This window comes from Oncorhynchus mykiss, chromosome 26 (genome assembly GCF_013265735.2).
Source record: "Oncorhynchus mykiss isolate Arlee chromosome 26, USDA_OmykA_1.1, whole genome shotgun sequence".
Taxonomy (NCBI): Eukaryota; Metazoa; Chordata; class Actinopteri; order Salmoniformes; family Salmonidae; genus Oncorhynchus; species Oncorhynchus mykiss.
In genome coordinates, this window is record NC_048590.1 from 5,948,279 (window position 1) to 5,970,778 (window position 22,500).

The 22,500-nt window shown below is 45.6% G+C and overlaps 1 protein-coding gene across 4 annotated transcripts in view; it reads left to right on the plus strand.

Moving 5' to 3' along the window:
* Nucleotides 1–22,500, plus strand: part of LOC110515667 (high affinity cAMP-specific and IBMX-insensitive 3',5'-cyclic phosphodiesterase 8A) — a 157,458-nt gene that overhangs the window by 83,062 nt on the left and 51,896 nt on the right. For 3 of the 4 annotated variants that reach the window (XM_036964408.1, XM_036964409.1, XM_036964410.1), the window contains 4 exons: nucleotides 1,299–1,355; nucleotides 13,239–13,429; nucleotides 19,110–19,166; nucleotides 21,305–21,359. In XM_036964408.1, the coding sequence (XP_036820303.1) occupies nucleotides 1,299–1,355; nucleotides 13,239–13,429; nucleotides 19,110–19,166; nucleotides 21,305–21,359 (360 nt within the window). Of the gene's footprint in view, nucleotides 1–1,298; nucleotides 1,356–7,622; nucleotides 7,722–13,238; nucleotides 13,430–19,109; nucleotides 19,167–21,304; nucleotides 21,360–22,500 lie in introns of those variants that run through there. The other variant, XM_036964411.1, reaches the window with a different exon arrangement.

Here is a 22,500-nt window from a genome sequence, read left to right on the forward strand (position 1 = left end):
ATTAGCGAGTATCGGCCTAATTCTGCTCTGCATGCATTATTTGGTGTTCTACGTTGTACACTGTGGATATTTTTGCAGAATTCAGCATGCAGAGTCTCAATTTGGTGTTCGTCCCATTTTGTGAATTTTTGGTTGGTGAGCGGACCCCAGACCTCACAACCATAAAGGGCAATAGGTTCTATAACTGATTCAAGTATTTTTTAGCCAAATCCTAATTGGTATGTCGAATTCTATGTTCCTTTTGATGGCATAGAATGCCCTTCTTGTCTTGTCTCTCAGATCGTTCACAGCTTTGTGGAAGTTACCTGTGGTGCTGATGTCTCTCTCTCTCTCTGTCTTTACTCTCTCTCTCTCTCTCTCTCTTTGCTATCTCTCTCTCTGTGTCTTTACTCTCTCTGTCTTTACTATCTCTCTCTCTGTCTTTACTATCTCTCTCTCTGTCTTTACTATCTCTCTCTCTGTCTTTACTATCTCTCTCTCTGTCTTTACTATCTCTCTCTCTCTGTCTTTACTATCTCTCTCTCTGTCTTTACTATCTCTCTCTCTGTCTTTACTATCTCTCTCTGTCTTTACTATCTCTCTCTCTGTCTTTACTCTCTCTCTCTCTCTCTCTCTGTCTTTACTCTCTCTCTCTCTCTCTCTCTGTCTTTACTATCTCTCTCTCTGTCTTTACTCTCTCTCTCTCTCTCTCTCTGTCTTTACTCTCTCTCTCTCTCTCTCTGTCTTTACTATCCCTCTCTTTACTCTCTCTCTCTCTCTGTCTTTACTCTCTCTCTCTCTCTGTCTCTCTCTCTCTCTGTCTCTCTCTCTCTCTCTCTCTCTCTCTGTCTCTCTCTCTCTCTCTCTCTCTGTCTTTACTCTCTCTTTCTTTCTTTAGTCTCTCTCTCTGTCTCTCTCTCTCTCTCTCTCTGTCTTTACTCTCTCTTTCGTTCTTTAGTCTTTCTCTCTCTGTCTCTCTCTCTCTCTCTCTGTCTCTCTCTCTCTCTCTCTCTGTCTCTCTCTCTCTCTCTCTCTCTCTCTCTCTCTGTCTTTACTCTCTCTTTCGTTCTTTAGTCTCTCTCTCTCTGTCTCTCTCTCTCTCTGTCTTTACTCTCTCTCTCTCTCTCTCTCTCTCTCTCTCTCTCTCTCTCTCTCTCTCTTTCTTTAGTCTCTCTCTCATCAGAGTTTAAATGATGTATTTTTCTCTCTACATTCCATTGAGGAGATAGTTCAGAAAGCCTGTCAGGACTATGACATGTTTTGGGGCCTGTGCTGTGTAACTATTGTTTGTCTAACCATTCTCCTTCCTTTTGTTTCAGAACACATTTACCCAGGTGCAGTTTGGACCAATGAGGTTATACGAAGATCATCTTGAGGTACAGTTTCTATTGGTCCCTCTGTTGAATGTCCTGATCAGACTGAGAACTGAGATACAGTTTCTATTGGTTCCTCTGTTGAATGTCCTGATCAGACTGAGAACTGAGGTACAGTTTCTATTGGTTCCTCTGGTTGAATGTCCTGATCAGACTGAGAACTGAGGTACAGTTTCTATTGGTTCCTCTGGTTGAATGTCCTGATCAGACTGAGAACTGAGGTACAGTTTCTATTGGTTCCTCTGGTTGAATGTCCTGATCAGACTGAGAACTGAGGTACAGTTTCTATTGGTTCCTCTGGTTGAATGTCCTGATCAGACTGAGAACTGAGGTACAGTTTCTATTGGTTCCTCTGGTTGAATGTCCTGATCAGACTGAGAACTGAGGTACAGTTTCTATTGGTTCCTCTGGTTGAATGTCCTGATCAGACTGAGAACTGAGGTACAGTTTCTATTGGTTCCTCTGGTTGAATGTCCTGATCAGACTGAGAACTGAGGTACAGTTTCTATTGGTTCCTCTGGTTGAATGTCCTGATCAGATTGGAAACGGTCAACTTTGTGATTTTCCCCAAAACAACAAGGCCTATAATCTCCCATTTGAAAATGATTGAGTGTCTTTAAGACAACAATCCCCCCTTTCAAGCATTCAAACAGAAGAAAAATAAACTGTTAATGGACGCTTTGTGTGTGGCGTGCCCTGGTGTTGCCTAGGCAACAGAGCCAAACATCAACCACTATGGACATACTATAATGAACAATGCACGTTATATATGAGTGTGTGTGTGTATGCCTGTGTGTGTATGCCTGTGTGTGTATGTGTGTGTGTGTGTGTGTGTGTGTATGCCTGTGTGTGTGTGTGTGTGTGTGTGTGTGTGTGTGTGTGTGTGTGTGTGTGTGTGTGTGTGTGTGTGTGTGTGTGTGTGTGTGTGTGTGTGTGTGTGTGTGTGTGTGTGTGTGTGTGTGTGTGTGTGTGTGTGTGTGTGTGTGTGTGTGCGTGTGTGCGTGCGTGTGTGTGTGTATTCGTGCATGCTTGTGTGTGACTTCACCGCAAGGCCGACATTCTCTGACCGATGGTCAATGGCTCATTATACCACATCTCTCAAACACTCTGCTCTCTCCTTTGTCTAGTGTTAAACTATCCAGTAGTGAGGTGACGAGAGAGGGGGGGGGGGGGGCAGAGAGAGTGAGGGGGTGAGGGGGATAATATAGAGAGAGGGATGAAGGGAGGAGAGAGAGAGATCCAGCGAGAGAGGGGAGGGGCGTCTGTGTGAGAAAGCATTTTTAAACTTTCACTGTAGCTGATTTTAGTTCCTGGAGTGCTTGTGTTTTTCTTAGAATGTTCATTGTTCCAGAACACTCAATAACAAATACCCAGTAACCTCTCCTCTAAGTGTTCAGAGTAAGTAACCTCTCCTCTAAGTGTTCAGAGTAAGTAACCTCTCCTCTAAGTGTCCAGCGTAAGTAACCTCTCCTCTAATTGTTCAGAGTAAGTAACCTCTCCTCTAAGTGTCCAGAGTAATTAACCTCTCCTCTAAGTGTTCATAGTAAGTAACCTCTCCTCTAAGTGTTCAGAGTAATTAACCTCTCCTCTAAGTGTTCAGAGGAAGTAACCTCTCCTCTAAGTGTTCAGAGTAAGTAACCTCTCCTCTAAGTGTTCAAAGTAACCTCTCTTCTAAGTGTTCAGAGTAAGTAATCTCTCTAAGTGTCCAGGGTAATTAACCTCTCCTCTAAGAGTTCAGAGTAATTCACCTCTCCTCTAAGTGTTCAGAGTAATGAATCTCTCCTCTAAGTGTTCAGAGTAAGTAACCTCTCTAAGTGTTCAGAGTAAGTAACCTCTCCTCTAAGTGTTCAGAGTAATTAATCTCTCCTATAAGTGTTCAGAGTAAGTAACCTCTCCTCTAAGTGTTCAGAGTAAGTAACCTCTCTAAGTGTTCAGAGTAATTAATCTCTCCTCTAAGTGTTCAGAGTAAGTAACCTCTCCTCTAAGTGTTCAGAGTAATTCATCTCACCTCTAAGTGTCCGGAGTAAGTAACCTCTCCTCTAAGTGTTCAGAGTAAGACGTGTGTCGTGTTCACAACTAACTAAGGGTGTGTCCCAAATGGCTCCCTATTACCTGCAGTACATACTGTATATAAGGAATAGGGTGCTTTTTGGGACCCAGACGTTGCTGAAGCAGGTTGATGTGATGCATCCCATAGTATTGACTCACACTATTTGTGATAGTTTATACTACAGAGACCCTTTGTCAGCACAGACACAATACCCCATGTAATATGTTTAGCCTTCGTGTGTGAGACGTGTCTTTGCTGACCTGGTTAGAGGAGGTGCTGGCTAGCAGAGTAGAACACCTGGTTAGAGGAGGTGTTGGCTAGCAGAGTAGAACACCTGGTTAGAGGAGGTGCTGGCTAGCAGAGTAGAACACCTGGTTAGAGGAGGTGCTAGCTAGCAGAGTAGAACACCTGGTTAGGGGAGGTGCTAGCTAGCAGAGTAGAACACCTGGTTAGGGGGAGGTGCTGGCTAGCAGAGTAGAACACCTGGTTAGGGGAGGTGCTGGCTAACAGAGTAGAACACCTGGTTAGGAGAGGTGCTGGCTAGCAGAGTAGAACACCTGGTTAGAGGAGGTGCTGGCTAGCAGAGTAGAACACCTGGTTAGAGGAGGTGCTGGCTAGCAGAGTAGAACACCTGGTTAGGGGAGGTGCTAGCTAGCAGAGTAGAACACCTGGTTAGGGGAGGTACTGGCTAGCAGAGTAGAACACCTGGTTAGGGGAGGTGCTGGCTAGCGGAGTAGAACACCTGGTTAGTGGAGGTACTGGCTAGCGAGGTAGAACACTTGGTTAGGGGAGGTGCTGGCTAGCAGAGTAGAACACCTGGTTAGGGGAGGTGCTGGCTAGCTGAGTAGAACACCTGGTTAGGGGAGGTGCTGGCTAGCTGAGTAGAACACCTGGTTAGGGGGAGGTGCTGGCTAGCTGAGTAGAACACCTGGTTAGGGGGAGGTACTGGCTAGCAGAGTAGAACACCTGGTTAGGGGAGGTGCTGGCTAGCAGAGTAGAACACCTGGTTAGGGGGAGGTACTGGCTAGCAGAGTAGAACACCTGGTTAGGGGGAGGTACTGGCTAGCTGAGTAGAACACCTGGTTAGGGGAGGTGCTGGCTAGCGGAGTAGAACACCTGGTTAGGGGAGGTGCTGGCTAGCAGAGTAGAACACCTGGTTAGGGGGAGGTGCTGGCTAGCTGAGTAGAACACCTGGTTAGGGGGAGGTACTGGCTAGCAGAGTAGAACACCTGGTTAGGGGAGGTGCTGGCTAGCAGAGTAGAACACCTGGTTAGGGGGAGGTACTGGCTAGCAGAGTAGAACACCTGGTTAGGGGGAGGTACTGGCTAGCTGAGTAGAACACCTGGTTAGGGGAGGTGCTGGCTAGCGGAGTAGAACACCTGGTTAGGTGAGGTGCTGGCTAGCAGAGTAGAACACCTGGTTAGGGGGAGGTACTGGCTAGCAGAGTAGAACACCTGGTTAGGGGGAGGTACTGGCTAGCTGAGTAGAACACCTGGTTAGGGGAGGTGCTGGCTAGCGGAGTAGAACACCTGGTTAGGGGAGGTGCTGGCTAGCAGAGTAGAACACCTGGTTAGGGGGAGGTGCTGGCTAGCTGAGTAGAACACCTGGTTAGGGGGAGGTACTGGCTAGCAGAGTAGAACACCTGGTTAGGGGAGGTGCTGGCTAGCAGAGTAGAACACCTGGTTAGGGGGAGGTACTGGCTAGCAGAGTAGAACACCTGGTTAGGGGGAGGTACTGGCTAGCTGAGTAGAACACCTGGTTAGGGTAGGTGCTGGCTAGCGGAGTAGAACACCTGGTTAGGTGAGGTGCTGGCTAGCAGAGTAGAACACCTGGTTAGGGGGAGGTGCTGGCTAGCTGAGTAGAACACCTGGTTAGGGGGAGGTGCTGGCTAGCAGAGTAGAACACCTGGTTAGGGGAGGTGCTGGCTAGCGGAGTAGAACACCTGGTTAGTGGACGTACTGGCTAGCGAGGTAGAACACCTGGTTAGGGGAGGTGCTGGCTAGCTGAGTAGAACACCTGGTTAGGGGAGGTGCTGGCTAGTGGTGTAGAACACCTGGTTAGAGGAGGTGCTGGCTAGTGGTGTAGAACACCTGGTTAGGGGAGGTGCTGGCTAGCGAGGTAGAACACCTGGTTAGGGGAGGTGCTGGCTAGCGAGGTAGAACACCTGGTTAGGGGAGGTGCTGGCTAGCTGAGTAGAACACCTGGTTAGGGGAGGTGCTGGCTAGTGGTGTAGAACACCTGGTTAGGGGAGGTGCTGGCTAGTGGTGTAGAACACCTGGTTAGGGGAGGTGCTGGCTAGTGGTGTAGAACACCTGGTTAGGGGAGGTGCTGGCTAGTGGTGTAGAACACCTGGTTAGGGGAGGTGCTGGCTAGTGGTGTAGAACACCTGGTTAGGGGAGGTGCTGGCTAGCGAGGTAGAACACCTGGTTAGGGGAGGTGCTGGCTAGCTGAGTAGAACACCTGGTTAGGGGAGGTGCTGGCTAGTGGTGTAGAACACCTGGTTAGGGGAGGTGCTGGCTAGCAGAGTAGAACACTTCCTAGAAAAGAAGAGCCTCACACTCTCACACTCTGAATCTACCAGAATTGGTAGAACGTATTAGAAAACTCATTCATTTGATCAAGGAATGCCTCTGTGTGCGTGCGTGCGTCATTTTCAGAGGGGGTCTCAGGGGAGGACTTTAGCAGTATGTACGGTCTGACGGGTCTGTGGTATAAACACAGGGCTGTGCCAGATCCAGTGGACTACTACAGGAAGTCTGAATCACAGAGGAGGGCACGTCTAACTGTTTTCCTGTTGTTTTCCATCATTAGGTACATCTCTGCCACTGCTACAGGTGCAACACTATAGTCCCTGTCATTAAATTACAGAATCATTTCTATATTAATTAGAATGAGTTGTTTAGACGTAAAACAACAATGGTATAAAACAGAAAGAAGTGTCGTTATCCAACCAACAACAGCCTTCATCAGTTGTCTACACCGTCTACAGCCTGCTGTATGGACAGGACAAGTAGGAGATTTCACTCCTATCGGAATAGGTTTGTTAGCTGGTTGAGTTGTGTTGTGTGGTAAGATTTCACTTCTATCTGAATAGGTTTGTTAGCTGGTTATCTTGTGTTGTGCGGTAAGATTTCACATCTATCTGAATAGGTTTGTTTGCATAGTACCTTATCAGTATGTTATAGAGTAAGGTTTCACATCTATCTGAATAGGTTTGTTTGCATAGTACCTTATCAGTATGTTGTAGAGTAAGGTTACCCATGAATGGGTGTGTTTGCAGACATCTTAAGTTAGACACAGTAAGACGATTTTTCCCTCTTATCTGAATGGGTGTGTTTGTAAGCCCAATAAGTAGATTTACCCACCACTATCTACACTAGCCATCTATCTGAATGTGTGTGTTAGCAGTAGCTAAGTAGCTTAGCCTTATATACAGTTAGGCTAGTGTGTGTGTTAGCAGTAGCTTAGCCTTATCTACAGTTAGGCTAGTGTGTGTGTTAGCAGTAGCTTAGCCTTATCTACAGTTAGGCTAGTGTGTGTGTTAGCAGTAGGTTCAGTAAGTAGCTAGCCCACCCCTATCTACAGTGAATAAGTAGCTTTCCCATCACTATCCAAATGGGTTTATTTGCAGAACAGTAGCTTTGCCACCCCGTCTACTGTGAACGGGTGTTAACAGAATAGTAGCTTTCCCACCCCGTCTACTGTGAACGGGTGTTAGCAGAACAGTAGCTTCCCCACCCCGTCTACTGTGAACGGGTGTTAGCAGAACAGTAGCTTTCCCACCCCGTCTACTGTGAACGGGTGTTATCAGAATAGCTTAAGTCATACAGTAAGAAGGTTTCCCCATGTCTGAATAGCTGTGCTAGCAGTAATTAACTTTCCTACCGCTGTATGTCTGTCTGTCTGTCTGTCTGTCTGTAGCCTGTCTGTCTGTCTGTCTGTCTGTCTGTCTGTCTGTCTGTCTGTCTGTCTGTCTGTCTGTCTGTCTGTCTGTAGGCAGTCTGTCTGTCTGTAGGCAGTCTGTCTGTCTGTAGGCAGTCTACCTGAGAGGACCTGGCCTGGGCCCACATAACATGACCTATATCTAATCCTCCTGTCTGCCTGCATGGCTCTGCAGGAATGTTGACTTTTCTAACAACATGCCACTGTGGAATTGTCATCTAATTCCAGACAGCATTCCTGCCTCCATAGCTGCCTCCATCGCTCTGCGATGATGCATCTACTACTCGGGATATGTATGCTGCCTGTAATGACAAGGGGTGTGAAGATAAGTGGATTATGGTTTGTGTTAGCGCTAAACTAGGCTAGCAGGACCTACAGTAAGTGGATATTATTTGTGTTGCTAGGCTAGCAGGACCTACGTGGAATGTAGTTTGTGTTAGCGGCGCTCTGCTAAGCAAGGCTATCTGGACCTAAGTTGAATATGGTTTGTGTTAGGCTAAACTACATGGTTTGTGTTAGGCTAAGCTAGGCTAGCTGGACCTAAGCGGAATGTGATTTGTGTTAGCCTAGGCTAGGCTACGTAGCTGGGCCTTGGTGGAATATGGTTTGTGTTAGGCTAGTTTAAGCTAGGCTAGCTAGACTTAAGTAGAAAGTGATTAGTGTTAGCGCTGGGCTAGGTAAGGCCAGAGAGGAAGAGGTTGAAGCGAGAAGGTTTACTCAATGAGAGTGTCGAATTTGGTCAACAAAAAATGTAATTGCTAGTTTGCAACGTAAGGTTTATTTGATCTAATAGATGTTACGTAATGGTTTGGTTGTTACGGGTGCACTGATATAAGTGGACGCATGTGGTATTTCTCAAACTTTGAAAAAAATAACTCTATAATTGGAGTTGTGCTTGCTGTTCACACGCGTATCCAACCTCTCATTGGCTAGAATGGTTCCACCTGATTTTGCCTCCTTCCAACCTGCCTTCCATTTTTGAAGACATGTATTTCTATTGTTTGCAGCGGTCACTCGGCTATCTTGTCAATATAATAGATTATCTTTGGTAAGGCTAGGCAAACTGGGCCTTTCTAAATGGAATACGGCTCAAATAAATGTTACGCTAGGCTAGATAGCTAGCCGGGCCTTCTTGGAGCCCAGAGGGGCCCTGGTAGGATGCATTTCCCCCCCACTAATGATTTAAGGTTAGGATTGGGGAAGCTGAAGCTGATGGTAGATCTGTGCGTAGGGGAAACCCCTGTGTGCTCTGATGTGTCCTGATTTGGTCTGAGAGGAGACTGGATGAGGTGAAGGGTTAGTGTGACTAAAGCCAGACAATTCATCTGGATGAATCAGCAAATCCCGCCATCCCAACTATACACGCACCAGTGTTCATTTTGATTTAGATTTAGTCTAGTCTTAGTCATTTTGTCTTAAATATCCTTATGTCTTAGTCACATTTTAGTCTTTTGAATAATGATTTACTCTAGTTATTGTCAAAATGATGAAAACAGTGGGGACATTTTAGTCAACTAAATGCCTTGTCTTTTGTCTTTCTTTCTCTGTCTGTCTGTCCTTGACTGTCTGTCTGTCTGTCTGTCCTTGACTGTCTGTCGGTCTGTCCTTGACTGTCTGTCGGTCTGTCCTTGACTGTCTGTCGGTCTGTCCTTGACTGTCTGTCGGTCTGTCCTTAACTGTCTGTCGGTCTGTCCGAATCGAATCCAAAGTCTCCTGTGCTCGAGTCGATGCCTGAGTTATAAATGGTTGAGTCACGAGTCCCTATGGCTGAAGTCCAAGTCCCAGTGCTCGAGTCCTGGTCCAAGTGCTCAAGTCTGAGTCAGTGGGTCCCCATTAACTCAAAATAAAGTTATTTACCCAGTCAGATATAGAGGAGTTATTAACCCAGTCAGAGGAGTTATTAACCCAGTCAGATATAGAGGAGTTATTAACCCAGTCAGAGGAGTTATTAACCCAGTCAGATATAGAGGGGTTATTAACCCAGTCAGATATAGAGGAGTTATTAACCCAGTCAGATATAGAGGAGTTATTAACCCAGTCATATATAGAGGAGTTATTAACCCAGTCAGATATAGAGGGGTTATTAACCCAGTCAGAGGAGTTATTAACCCAGTCAGATATAGAGGAGTTATTAACCCAGTCAGAGGAGTTATTAACCCAGTCAGATATAGAGGAGTTATTAACCCAGTCAAATATAGAGGAGTTATTTACCCAGACAGATATAGAGGAGTTATTAACCCAGTCAGATATAGAGGAGTTATTAACCCAATTAGATATAGAGGAGTTATTAACCCAGTCAGATATAGAGGATTTATTTACCCAGTCAGATATAGAGGAGTTATTAACCCAGTCAGAGGAGTTATTAACCCAGTCAGATATAGAGGAGTTATTAACCCAGTCAGATATAGAGGAGTTATTAACCCAGTCAGATATAGAGGAGTTATTAACCCAGTCAGATATAGAGGAGTTATTAACCCAGTCAGATATAATGTAGTGACGAGGAGTTATTAACCCAGTCAGATATAGAGGAGTTATTAACCCAGTCAGATATAGAGGAGTTATTAACCCAGTCAGATATAGAGGAGTTATTAACCCAGTCAGATATAGAGGAGTTATTAACCCAGTCAGATATAGAGGAGTTATTAACCCAGTAAGAGGAGTTATTAACTCAGTCAGATATAGAGGAGTTATTAACCCAGTAAGAGGAGTTATTAACTCAGTCAGATATAGAGGGATATTAACCCAGTCAGATATAGTTTTACCATGGCTATGTTCAATAGGCTACTGGTAATGTTACCATGGCTACGCTCAATAGGCTACTGGTAATGTTACCATGGCTACACTCAATAGGCTACTGGTAATGTTACCATGGCTACACTCAGTAGGCTACTGGTAATGTTACCATGGCTACACTCAATAGGCTACTGGTAATGTTACCATGGCTACACTCAATAGGCTACTGGTAATGTTACCATGGCTACGCTCAATAGGCTACTGGTAATGTTACCAAGGCCAAGTTGTAAAACTTTCTCGAACGTTGTAGATAGAAATTCCTTGAATAGAGCCGTTGTTATTCCTTATTCAACATGTCAGATCGGCATGTTTATTCTTCATAGCATATTTCTGTCTAAACGTTGCGTCCAACTGAACACACCCCAGGTTGTTAGCTATAGCTAGTTAATGAGGTAACAGGACTGAACAAGGTTTTAGCCTAAAGAAATGAACTATAGAAAGAAAGAAAAGGTAGCGCCGGCTCGAATCAAGACGTTTTCTCTGAGGAAAAGAAGGAGACTTGGCTACGTTGGCTAAGGATCCTGTATATGAAATGCAGAGGGAAAACTGGGAGGGCTAGCCTATAATTTCAGACAGTCTACTTTTCTATAACCTATTCCCAGGAGAGAAAAACATAGCTAGACTGTTGTTTTACTATTAAACTCAATGCTGCTATTGTTTTTAATTTCCTGAAGCAGCTCCAGACAAAGGGTAGCTAACTAGAAGGCTGGGGATGACTAGTTATTAGCTAAAAGGTGAACTAAGAAAGTCGCCTGCGAGATGGGTATAATTGGAGGCGGAGCCAGTCTGCCTGTCTTCCCACACTCATCGCTTTCTCCCCTGCAGCTCACCAGCTGAATTAGTCTGTGTGTGCTGGGTTTGATGCATCCTTCCCACTGCTGAACTATAACTGCGCTTTGCATCTGTCCTGCTAATATTAATTGTGCTTATTACTAAAAAGCTTTCAATCTTTTCAAAAACTGTTATCCAGTCCACTTAGTAGTCAGATTTTAGTCACAAAGATCATTTTGTCTTGTTTTAGTGAACTGAAATGAAAAATCATTTTTGTAAAAATTTTCTTGGACTATTTTGTCTGTTATAGTCTCATCAATTGCCACTGAAAAATAGGTGTTTGATAAATATTTGGCCTCCTAGCTCCTAGTCTCCTAGCTCCTGGCCTCCTAGCTCCTGTCCTCCTAGCTCCTGTCCTCCTAGCTCCTGGCCTCCTAGCTCCTGGCCTCCTAGCTCCTGGCCTCCTAGCTCCTGTCCTCCTAGCTCCTGGCCTCCTAGCTCCTGGCCTCCTAGCTCCTGGCCTCCTAGCTCCTGGCCTCCTAGCTCATGTCCTCCTAGCTCCTGGCCTCCTGTCCTCCTAGCTCCTGTCCTCCTAGCTCCTGGCCTCCTAGCTCCCGGCCTCCTAGCTCCTGGCCTCCTGTCCTCCTAGCTCCTAGCCTCCTGGCCTCCTTGCTCCTAGCCTCCTAGCTCCTAGCCTCCTAGCTCCTGGCCTCCTAGCTCCTGTCCTCCTAGCTCCTAGCTCCTAGCCTCCTAGCTCCTGGCCTCCTAGCTCCTGGCCTCCTAGCTCCTGGCCTCCTAGCTCCTGGCCTTCTAGCTCCTGGCCTTCTAGCTCCTGGCCTCCTAGCTCCTGTCCTCCTAGCTCCGAGCCTCCTGTCCTCCTAGATCCTGGCCTCCTAGCTCCTAGCCTCCTAGCTCCCGCCTCCTAGCTCCTGGCCTCCTGTTCTCCTAGCTCCTAGCTCCTGGACTCCTAGCTCCTAGCCTCCTAGCTCCTAGCCCCCTAGCTCCTGGCCTCCTAGCTCCTGGCCTCCTAGCTCCTGGCCTCCTAGCTCCTAGCCTCTTAGCTCCTGGACTCCTAGCTCCTAGCCTCCTAGCTCCTGGCCTCCTAGCTCCTGGCCTCCTAGCTCATGTCCTCCTAGTTCCTGGCCTCCTGTCCTCCTAGATCCTGGCCTCCTAGCTCCTAGCCTCCTAGCTCCCGGCCTCCTAGCTCCTGGCCTCCTGTTCTCCTAGCTCCTGGACTCCTAGCTCCTAGCCTCCTAGCTCCTGGCCTCCTAGCTCCTGGCCTCCTAGCTCCTAGACTCCTAGCTCCTGGCCTCCTAGCTCCTAGCCTCCTAGATCCTACCCTCCTAGCTCCTAGCCTGGCCTCCTAGCTCCTGGCCTCCTAGCTCCTAGCCTCCTAGCTCCTAGCCTCCTGGCCTCCTAGATCCTAGCCTCCTAGCTCCTAGCTCCTAGCCTCCTGGCCTCCTAGCTCCTAGCCTCCTAGCTACTGGCCTCCTAGCTCCTAGCCTCCTGGCCTCCTAGCTCCTAGCCTCCTAGCTCCTGGCCTCCTGGACTTTAAGTGAACAGAGAGACGTCTTTGTACCTTTAACTCAATTTTGCAGTTGTGATGCAAACCGTGAGACTGCTGAACAAACTTCCCATTCTGTACATTGATTGTGTCTCCTGCCAACTGGTCCACGATGACGTCTGTTAGGCCCAGTGACTCATCTAGCTACCTGCCTTCTCTCTCTCTCTGTGTGTGTGTGTGTGTGTGTGTGTGTGTGTGTGTGTGTGTGTGCGCGCTCGCGGCGCAGTGAAACCTAGATGCCGCTTAAAAGCCATGGATTAACGCAAGCAAGGGGTTATGTGAAAGTATGCTGCTTGGTAGGAGGGTGTATGTGTACACTCTCTGACTGTGTGCGGGTGTGTGTGCGCACAGTGTCTCCCCTTACAGGTACAGTTAGTATTTCACCTTTAACCTTTAACCTCTCCCCTTACAGGTACTGTTAGTATTTGACCTTTAACCCCTAACCTCTCGCCTTACAGGTAAAGTTAGTATTTGACCTTTAACCCCTAACCTCTCCCCTTACAGGTACTGTTAGTATTTGACATTTAACCTCTCCCCTTACAGGTACAGTTAGAATTTGACCTTTAACCCCTAACCTCTCCCCTTACAGGTACTGTTAGTATTTGACCTTTAACCTCTTATCTCTCCCCTTACAGGTACTGTTAGTATTTGACCTTTAACCTCTAACCTCTCCCTTTACAGGTACTGTTAGTATTTGACCCCTAACCTCTCCCCTTACAGGTACTGTTAGTATTTGACCTTTAACCTCTAACCTCTCCCCTTACAGGTACTGTTAGTATTTGCCAAAGAGGACAGCCAGAATAATGGTTTCTGCTGGGCGTGTGAGAAGGCCAACTTCAGGTGTAACGTGGCGAGGACGCCAGAGGCAGCGCTGGAGTGTTTCAAGGAAAAGCACCACGACCTCGTCATCATCGACCACAGACATTCCAGATACTTCGACGCTGAATCACTATGCCGGTACGTCGTTATATCAGTAGGTTAGGTATATGCTGGTACATTATATCAGTAGGTTAGGTATATACTGGTATGTTATATCAGTAGGTTAGGTATATACTGGTATGTTATATCAGTAGGTTAGGTATATACTGGTACATCACCTTGTTATATCAGTAGGTTAGGTATATGCTGGTACATTATATCAGTAGGTTACGTATATGCTGGTACATCACCTTGTTATATCAGTAGGTTAGGTATATGCTGGTATGTTATATCAGTAGGTTAGGTATATGCTGGTACGTTATATCAGTAGGTTAGGTATATGCTGGTATGTTATATCAGTAGGTTAGGTATATGCTGGTATGTTATATCAGTAGGTTAGGTATATGCTGGTATGTTATATCAGTAGGTTAGGTATATGCTGGTACATTATATCAGTAGGTTAGGTATATGCTGGTACATTATATCAGTAGGTTAGGTATATGCTGGTACATCACCTTGTTATATCAGTAGGTTAGGTATATGCTGGTACATTATATCAGTAGGTTAGGTATATGCTGGTATGTTATATCAGTAGGTTAGGTATATGCTGGTATGTTATATCAGTAGGTTAGGTATATGCTGGTACATTATATCAGTAGGTTAGGTATATCCTGGTACGTTATATCAGTAGGTTAGGTATATGCTGGTACATCACCTTGTTATATCAGTAGGTTAGGTATATGCTGGTATGTTATATCAGTAGGTTAGGTATATGCTGGTATGTTATATCAGTAGGTTAGGTATATGCTGGTATGTTATATCAGTAGGTTAGGTATATGCTGGTACGTTATATCAGTAGGTTAGGTATATCCTGGTACATTACCTTGTTATATCAGTAGGTTAGGTATATCCTGGTACATTACCTTGTTATATCAGTAGGTTAGGTATATGCTGGTACATTATATCAGTAGGTTAGGTATATGCTGGTATGTTATATCAGTAGGTTAGGTATATGCTGGTACATTATATCAGTAGGTTAGGTATATGCTGGTACGTTATATCAGTAGGTTAGGTATATGCTGGTATGTTATATCAGTAGGTTAGGTATATGCTGGTATGTTATATCAGTAGGTTAGGTATATGCTGGTATGTTATATCAGTAGGTTACGTATATGCTGGTACATCACCTTGTTATATCAGTAGGTTAGGTATATGCTGGTATGTTATATCAGTAGGTTAGGTATATGCTGGTATGTTATATCAGTAGGTTAGGTATATGCTGGTATGTTACCTTGTTATATCAGTAGGTTAGGTATATGCTGGTATGTTATATCAGTAGGTTAGGTATATGCTGGTACATTACCTTGTTATATCAGTAGGTTAGGTATATGCTGGTATGTTATATCAGTAGGTTAGGTATATGCTGGTACATTACCTTGTTATATCAGTAGGTTAGGTATATGCTGGTATGTTATATCAGTAGGTTAGGTATATGCTGGTACATTACCTTGTTATATCAGTAGGTTAGGTATATCCTGGTACATTACCTTGTTATATCAGTAGGTTAGGTATATCCTGGTACATTACCTTGTTATATCAGTAGGTTAGGTATATGCTGGTACATTATATCAGTAGGTTACGTATATGCTGGTACATCACCTTGTTATATCAGTAGGTTAGGTATATCCTGGTACATTACCTTGTTATATCAGTAGGTTAGGTATATCCTGGTACATTACCTTGTTATATCAGTAGGTTAGGTATATGCTGGTACATTATATCAGTAGGTTAGGTATATGCTGGTACATTATATCAGTAGGTTAGGTATATGCTGGTACATTACCTTGTTATATCAGTAGGTTAGGTATATCCTGGTACATTACCTTGTTATATCAGTAGGTTAGGTATATGCTGGTACGTTACTTGTTATATCAGTAGGTTAGGTATATGCTGGTACATTACCTTGTTGTATCAGTAGGTTAGGTATATGCTGGTACGTTATATCAGTAGGTTAGGTATATCCTGGTACTTTACCTTGTTATATCAGTAGGTTAGGTATATGCTGGTACATTACCTTGTTATATCAGTAGGTTAGGTATATGCTGGTACGTTATATCTGTAGTTACTATGTTGGTGTGTTACTATGCTGGTGTGTTACTATGCTGGTGTGTTGCTATGCTGGTGTGTTACTATGCTGGTATGTTACTATGCTGGTGTGTTACTATGCTGGTGTGTTACTATGCTGGTGTGTTACTATGCTGGTGTGTTACTATGCTGGTGTGTTACTATGCTGGTGTGTTACTATGCTGGTTGGGGACTATGCTGGTGTGTTACTATGCTGGTGTGTTACTATGCTGGTTGGGGACTATGCTGGTGTGTTACTATGCTGGTGTGTTACTATGCTGGTGTGTTACTATGCTGGTTGGGGACTATGCTGGTGTGTTACTATGCTGGTGTGTTACTATGCTGGTTGGTTACTATGCTGGTGTGTTGCTATGCTGGTGTGTTACTATGCTGGTGTGTTACTATGCTGGTATGTTACTATGCTGGTATGTTACTATGTCTGTATGTTACTATGCTGGTGTGTTACTATGCTGGTGTGTTACTATGCTGGTGTGTTACTATGCCTGTATGTTACTATGCCGGTGTGTTACTATGCTGGTGTGTTACTATGCCGGTGTGTTACTATGCTGGTGTGTTACTATGCTGGTGTGTTACTATGCTGGCGTGTTACTATGCTGGTATGTTACTATGCTGGTATGTTACTATGCTGGTATGTTACTATGCTGGTATGTTACTATGCTGGTGTGTTACTATGCTGGTATGTTACTATGCTGGTATGTTACTATGCTGGTATGTTACTATGCTGGTATGTTACTATGCTGGTATGTTACTATGCTGGTATGTTACTATGCTGGTATGTTACTATGCCGGTGTGTTACTATGCTGGTGTGTTGCTATGCTGGTGTGTTACTATGCTGGTGTGTTACTATGCTGGTATGTTACTATGCTGGTATGTTACTATGCTGGTATAATACTATGCCGGTGTGTTACTATGCTGGTATGTTACTATGCCGGTGTGTTACTATGCCGGTGTGTTACTATGCTGGTGTGTTACTATGCTGGTGTGTTACTATGCTGGTGTGTTACTATGCCTGTATGTTACTATGCCGGTGTGTTACTATGCCGGTGTGTTACTATGCCGGTGTGTTACTATGCCGGTGTGTTACTATGCTGGTGTGTTACTATGCTGGTATGTTACTATGTCTGTATGTTACTATGCTGGTGTGTTACTATGCTGGTGTGTTACTATGCTGGTATGTTACTATGCTGGTATGTTACTATGTCTGTATGTTACTATGCTGGTGTGTTACTATGCTGGTATGTTACTATGCTGGTGTGTTACTATGCTGGTGTGTTACTATGCCGGTGTGTTACTATGTTGGTATGTTACTATGCCGGTGTGTTACTATGCTGGTGTGTTACTATGCTGGTGTGTTACTGTGCTGGTATGTTACTATGCTGGTGTGTTACTATGCTGGTTGGTTACTATGCTGGTGTGTTACTATGCTGGTGTGTTACTATGCTGGTGTGTTACTATGCTGGTGTGTTACTATGCTGGTATGTTACTATGCCGGTGTGTTACTATGCCGGTGTGTTACTATGCCGGTGTGTTACTATGCTGGTGTGTTACTATGCTGGTGTGTTACTATGCTGGTGTGTTACTATGCTGGTATGTTACTATGCCGGTGTGTTACTATGCTGGTGTGTTACTATGCTGGTGTGTTACTGTGCTGGTATGTTACTATGCTGGTGTGTTACTATGCTGGTTGGTTACTATGCTGGTGTGTTACTATGCTGGTGTGTTACTATGCTGGTGTGTTACTATGCTGGTATGTTACTATGCCGGTGTGTTACTATGCCGGTGTGTTACTATGCCGGTGTGTTACTATGCCGGTGTGTTACTATGCCGGTGTGTTACTATGTCTGTATGTTACTATGCCGGTGTGTTACTATGCCGGTGTGTTACTATGCCGGTGTGTTACTATGCTGGTATGTTACTATGCCGGTGTGTTACTATGCCGGTGTGTTACTATGCCGGTATGTTACTATGTCTGTATGTTACTATGCCGGTGTGTTACTATGCCGGTGTGTTACTATGCTGGTATGTTACTATGCCGGTGTGTTATTATGCCGGTGTGTTACTATGCCGGTGTGTTACTATGCCGGTGTGTTACTATGCCGGTGTGTTACTATGCCGGTGTGTTACTATGCCGGTGTGTTACTATGCCGGTGTGTTACTATGTTGGTATGTTACTATGCTGGTGTGTTACTATGCTGGTATGTTACTATGCTGGTTGGTTACTATGCTGGTGTGTTACTATGCCGGTGTGTTACTATGCCGGTGTGTTACTATGCTGGTGTGTTACTTTAGTATTAACTAATAAAATCCTTTATTTGACCAGCTTGTCCCATTGAGATCAAAATACCTATTTTTCAAGGAAGGCCTGGTCACAATACACTGTGCTAGACAATACTGTGTTATTCTGTTTCCACACAGAGATAAATGCAGCATCCTAATGCAGCATCCTAATGCAGCATCCTGATGCAGAATCCAAATGTAGCATCCTAATGCAGCATCCTAATGCAGCATCCTAATGCAGCATCCTGATGCAGAATACAAATGCAGCATCCTAATGCAGCATCCTGATGCAGCATCCTGATGCAGCATCCTAATGCAGCATCCTGATGCAGCATGCTAATGCAGCATCCTAATGCAGCATCCTAATGCAGCATCCTGATGCAGCATCCTGATGCAGCATCCTAATGCAGCATCCTGATGCAGCATCCTTACTGACTGGATGGGTTTATCAAATTGGAACGATGGGTTTTCTAGTTTTCTGCGGTGTGCCTGTCCTCAGACCTCAGTCCCCTGCTACCTGGTGAAGCCAGGTCCCTTCTCAAAGAGCAACAACTCTCTCCCCCCTCCTCCCCCCTCCACACACCACTCTATCTTTAGCCCGGGCCCAAACCCCAAAACAAGTTTACAAACATTAATTGACTCTGGCCGTAGCCTGTATGTTAACCTTATTCATCATGGCCAGTCTATAGGTTCAGTGTACACGCAGGGCTCTCTGTGGAGAACTAAAGCTTCTTTATGGTGACTGGCTGAAGAGAAACCACAGCCAGATGACCACGACTGCTACACTGCATTCTTTTACTGGGCCAAGATCTGCTCGTGGAGCTGCACCACGGGGCCTAGGCCTTCTCATGGAGCTGCACCACAGGGCCTAGGACTGCTCACAGAGCTGCACCACAGGGCCTAGGCCTGCTCACGGAGCTGCACCACAGGGCCTAGGCCTGCTCACGGAGCTGCACCAATCCTGCACACAGAGCTTTGGTCTGGGAGAATCAGAGCTGCACTACAGGATCTAGTCCTGCTCATGGAGCTGCACCACAGGGCCTAGGCCTGCTCATAGAGCTGCACCACAGGGCCTAGGCCTGCTCACGGAGCTGCACCACAGGGCCTAGGCCTGCTCACGGAGCTGCACCAATCCTGCACACAGAGCTTTGGTCTGGGAGAATCAGAGCTGCACTACAGGGTCTAGTCCTGCTCATGGAGCTGCACCACAGGGCCTAGGCCTGCTCCATTGATTTGACGGCTCTTTGGTATGTTTTCTCGCTAAATGATAAATGTGTGTCTTTGTTTTCCCTTCAGGTCGATCAGGGCGGTGACCTCTTCAGAAAACACTGTGATAGTTGCTGTAGTAAAAAGGTATGTTTCCCTCCTCTCTTTATGTCCTGATAGTCTCCATCTATATACCAGTCACTATGATCATAGTCTCCATCTATATACCAGTCACTATGATCATAGTCTCCATCTATATACCAGTCACTATGATCATAGTCTCCATCTATATACCAGTCACTATGATCATAGTCTCCATCTATATACCAGTCACTATGATCATAGTCTCCATCTATATACCAGTCACTATGATCATAGTCTCCATCTATGTACCAGTCACTATGATCATAGTCTCCATCTATATACCAGTCACTATGATCATAGTCTCCATCTATATACCAGTCACTATGATCATAGTCTCCATCTATATACCAGTCACTGTGATCATAGTCTCCATCTATATACCAGTCACTATGAGTGTAGTCTCCATCTATATACCAGCCACTATGATCATAGTCTCCATCTATATACCAGCCACTATGATCATAGTCTCCATCTATATACCAGTCACTATGATCATAGTCTCCATCTATATACCAGTCACTATGAGTGTAGTCTCCATCTATATACCAGTCACTGTGATCATAGACTCCATCTATATACCAGTCACTATGATCATAGTCTCCATCTATATACCAGTCACTATGATCATAGTCTCCATCTATATACCAGTCACTATGAGTGTAGTCTCCATCTATATACCAGTCACTATGAGTGTAGTCTCCATCTATAAACCAGTCACTATGATCATAGTCTCCATCTATATACCAGTCACTATGATCATAGTCTCCATCCATAGTCTCATCTATATACCAGTCACTATGATCATAGTCTCATCTATATACCAGTCACTATGATCATAGTCTCCATCTATATACCCGTCACTATGATCATAGTCTCATCTATATACCAGTCACTATGATCATCGTCTCATCTATATACCAGTCACTATGAGTGTAGTCTCCATCTATATACCAGTCACTATGATCATAGTCTCCATCTATATACCAGTCACTATGAGTGTAGTCTCCATCTATATACCAGTCACTATGAGTGTAGTCTCCATCTATATACCAGTCACTATGAGTGTAGTCTCCATCTATATACCAGTCACTATGAGTGTAGTCTCCATCTATATACCAGTCACTATGAGTGTAGTCTCCATCTATATACCAGTCACTATGAGTGTAGTCTCCATCTATATACCAGTCACTATGAGTGTAGTCTCCATCTATATACCAGTCACTATGATCATAGTCTCCATCTATATACCAGTCACTATTGATCATAGTCTCATCTATATACCAGTCACTATGAGTGTAGTCTCCATCTATATACCAGTCAGTATGAGTGTAGTCTCCATCTATATACCAGTCACTATGAGTGTAGTCTCCATCTATATACCAGTCACTATGAGTGTAGTCTCCATCTATATACCAGTCAGTATGAGTGTAGTCTCCATCTATATACCAGTCACTATGAGTGTAGTCTCCATCTATATACCAGTCACTATGAGTGTAGTCTCCATCTATATACCAGTCACTATGAGTGTAGTCTCCATCTATATACCAGTCACTATGAGTGTAGTCTCCATCTATATACCAGTCACTATGATCATAGTCTCCATCTATATACCAGTCACTATTGATCATAGTCTCATCTATATACCAGTCACTATGAGTGTAGTCTCCATCTATATACCAGTCACTATGATCATAGTCTCCATCTATATACCAGTCACTATGATCATAGTCTCCATCTATATACCAGTCACTATGATCATAGTCTCCATCTATATACCAGTCACTATGATCATAGTCTCATCTATATACCAGTCACTATTGATCATAGTCTCCATCTATATACCAGTCACTATGATCATAGTCTCATCTATATACCAGTCACTATGAGTGTAGTCTCCATCTATATACCAGTCACTATGATCATAGTCTCCATCTATATACCAGTCACTATTGATCATAGTCTCATCTATATACCAGTCACTATTGATCATAGTCTCATCTATATACCAGTCAGTATTGATCAGTTCAGAGAGTTGTCTGGAACGTGTCATATTTTATCCAGAACTTTTGTTCTAGAGAAGTTTTATTGATATATTTTTATCTGAATGGTTTTGTTGATCTTTTTGGTGTTTGCTGTTGTAGGCCGGACAGGGAGGAGGCCTCGGTGATGCCCCTTATCAAATCTGGCTTTAACAGGGTGAGTGAAACACACACACACACACACACACACACACACCAACACACACACAGTCATCCCCCCCACCACACACACAGTCATCCCCCCACCACACACAGTCATCCCCCCACCACACACACAGTCATCCCCCCACCACACACAGTCATCCCCCCACCACACACACAGTCATCCCCCCCCCACCACACACAGTCATCCCCCCACCACACACAGTCATCCCCCCACCACACACACAGTCATCCCCCCACCACACACAGTCATCCCCCCACCACACACAGTCATCCCCCCACCACACACACAGTCATCCCCCCCACCACACACACAGTCATCCCCCCACCACACACAGTCATCCCCCCACCACACACAGTCATCCCCCCACCACACACAGTCATCCCCCCACCACACACAGTCATCCCCCCCACCACACACAGTCATCCCCCCACCACACACAGTCATCCCCCCCACCACACACACAGTCACCCCCCACCACACACAGTCATCCCCCCCACCACACACACAGTCACCCCCCCCCCACCACACACACAGTCATCCCCCCACCACACACAGTCATCCCCCCACCACACACAGTCATCCCCCCCACCACACACAGTCATCCCCCCCACCACACACACAGTCACCCCCCACCACACACACAGTCATCCCCCCACCACACACAGTCATCCCCCCCACCACACAGTCATCCCCCCCACCACACACACAGTCATCCCCCCCCACCACACACAGTCATCCCCCCACCACACACAGTCATCCCCCCCACCACACACACAGTCACCCCCCCCCACCACACACAGTCATCCCCCCCCACCACACACAGTCATCCCCCCACCACACACAGTCACCCCCCCCCCCCCACCACACACAGTCATCCCCCCCCACCACACACAGTCATCCCCCCCACCACACACAGTCATCCCCCCCACCACACACAGTCATCCCCCCCACCACACACAGTCATCCCCCCACCACACACAGTCACCCCCCCCACCACACACAGTCATCCCCCTACCACACACAGTCACCCACCCACACACAGTCATCCCCCCACCACACACACAGTCATCCCCCACCACACACAGTCATCCCCCCCACCACACACACAGTCATCCCCCCCACCACACACACA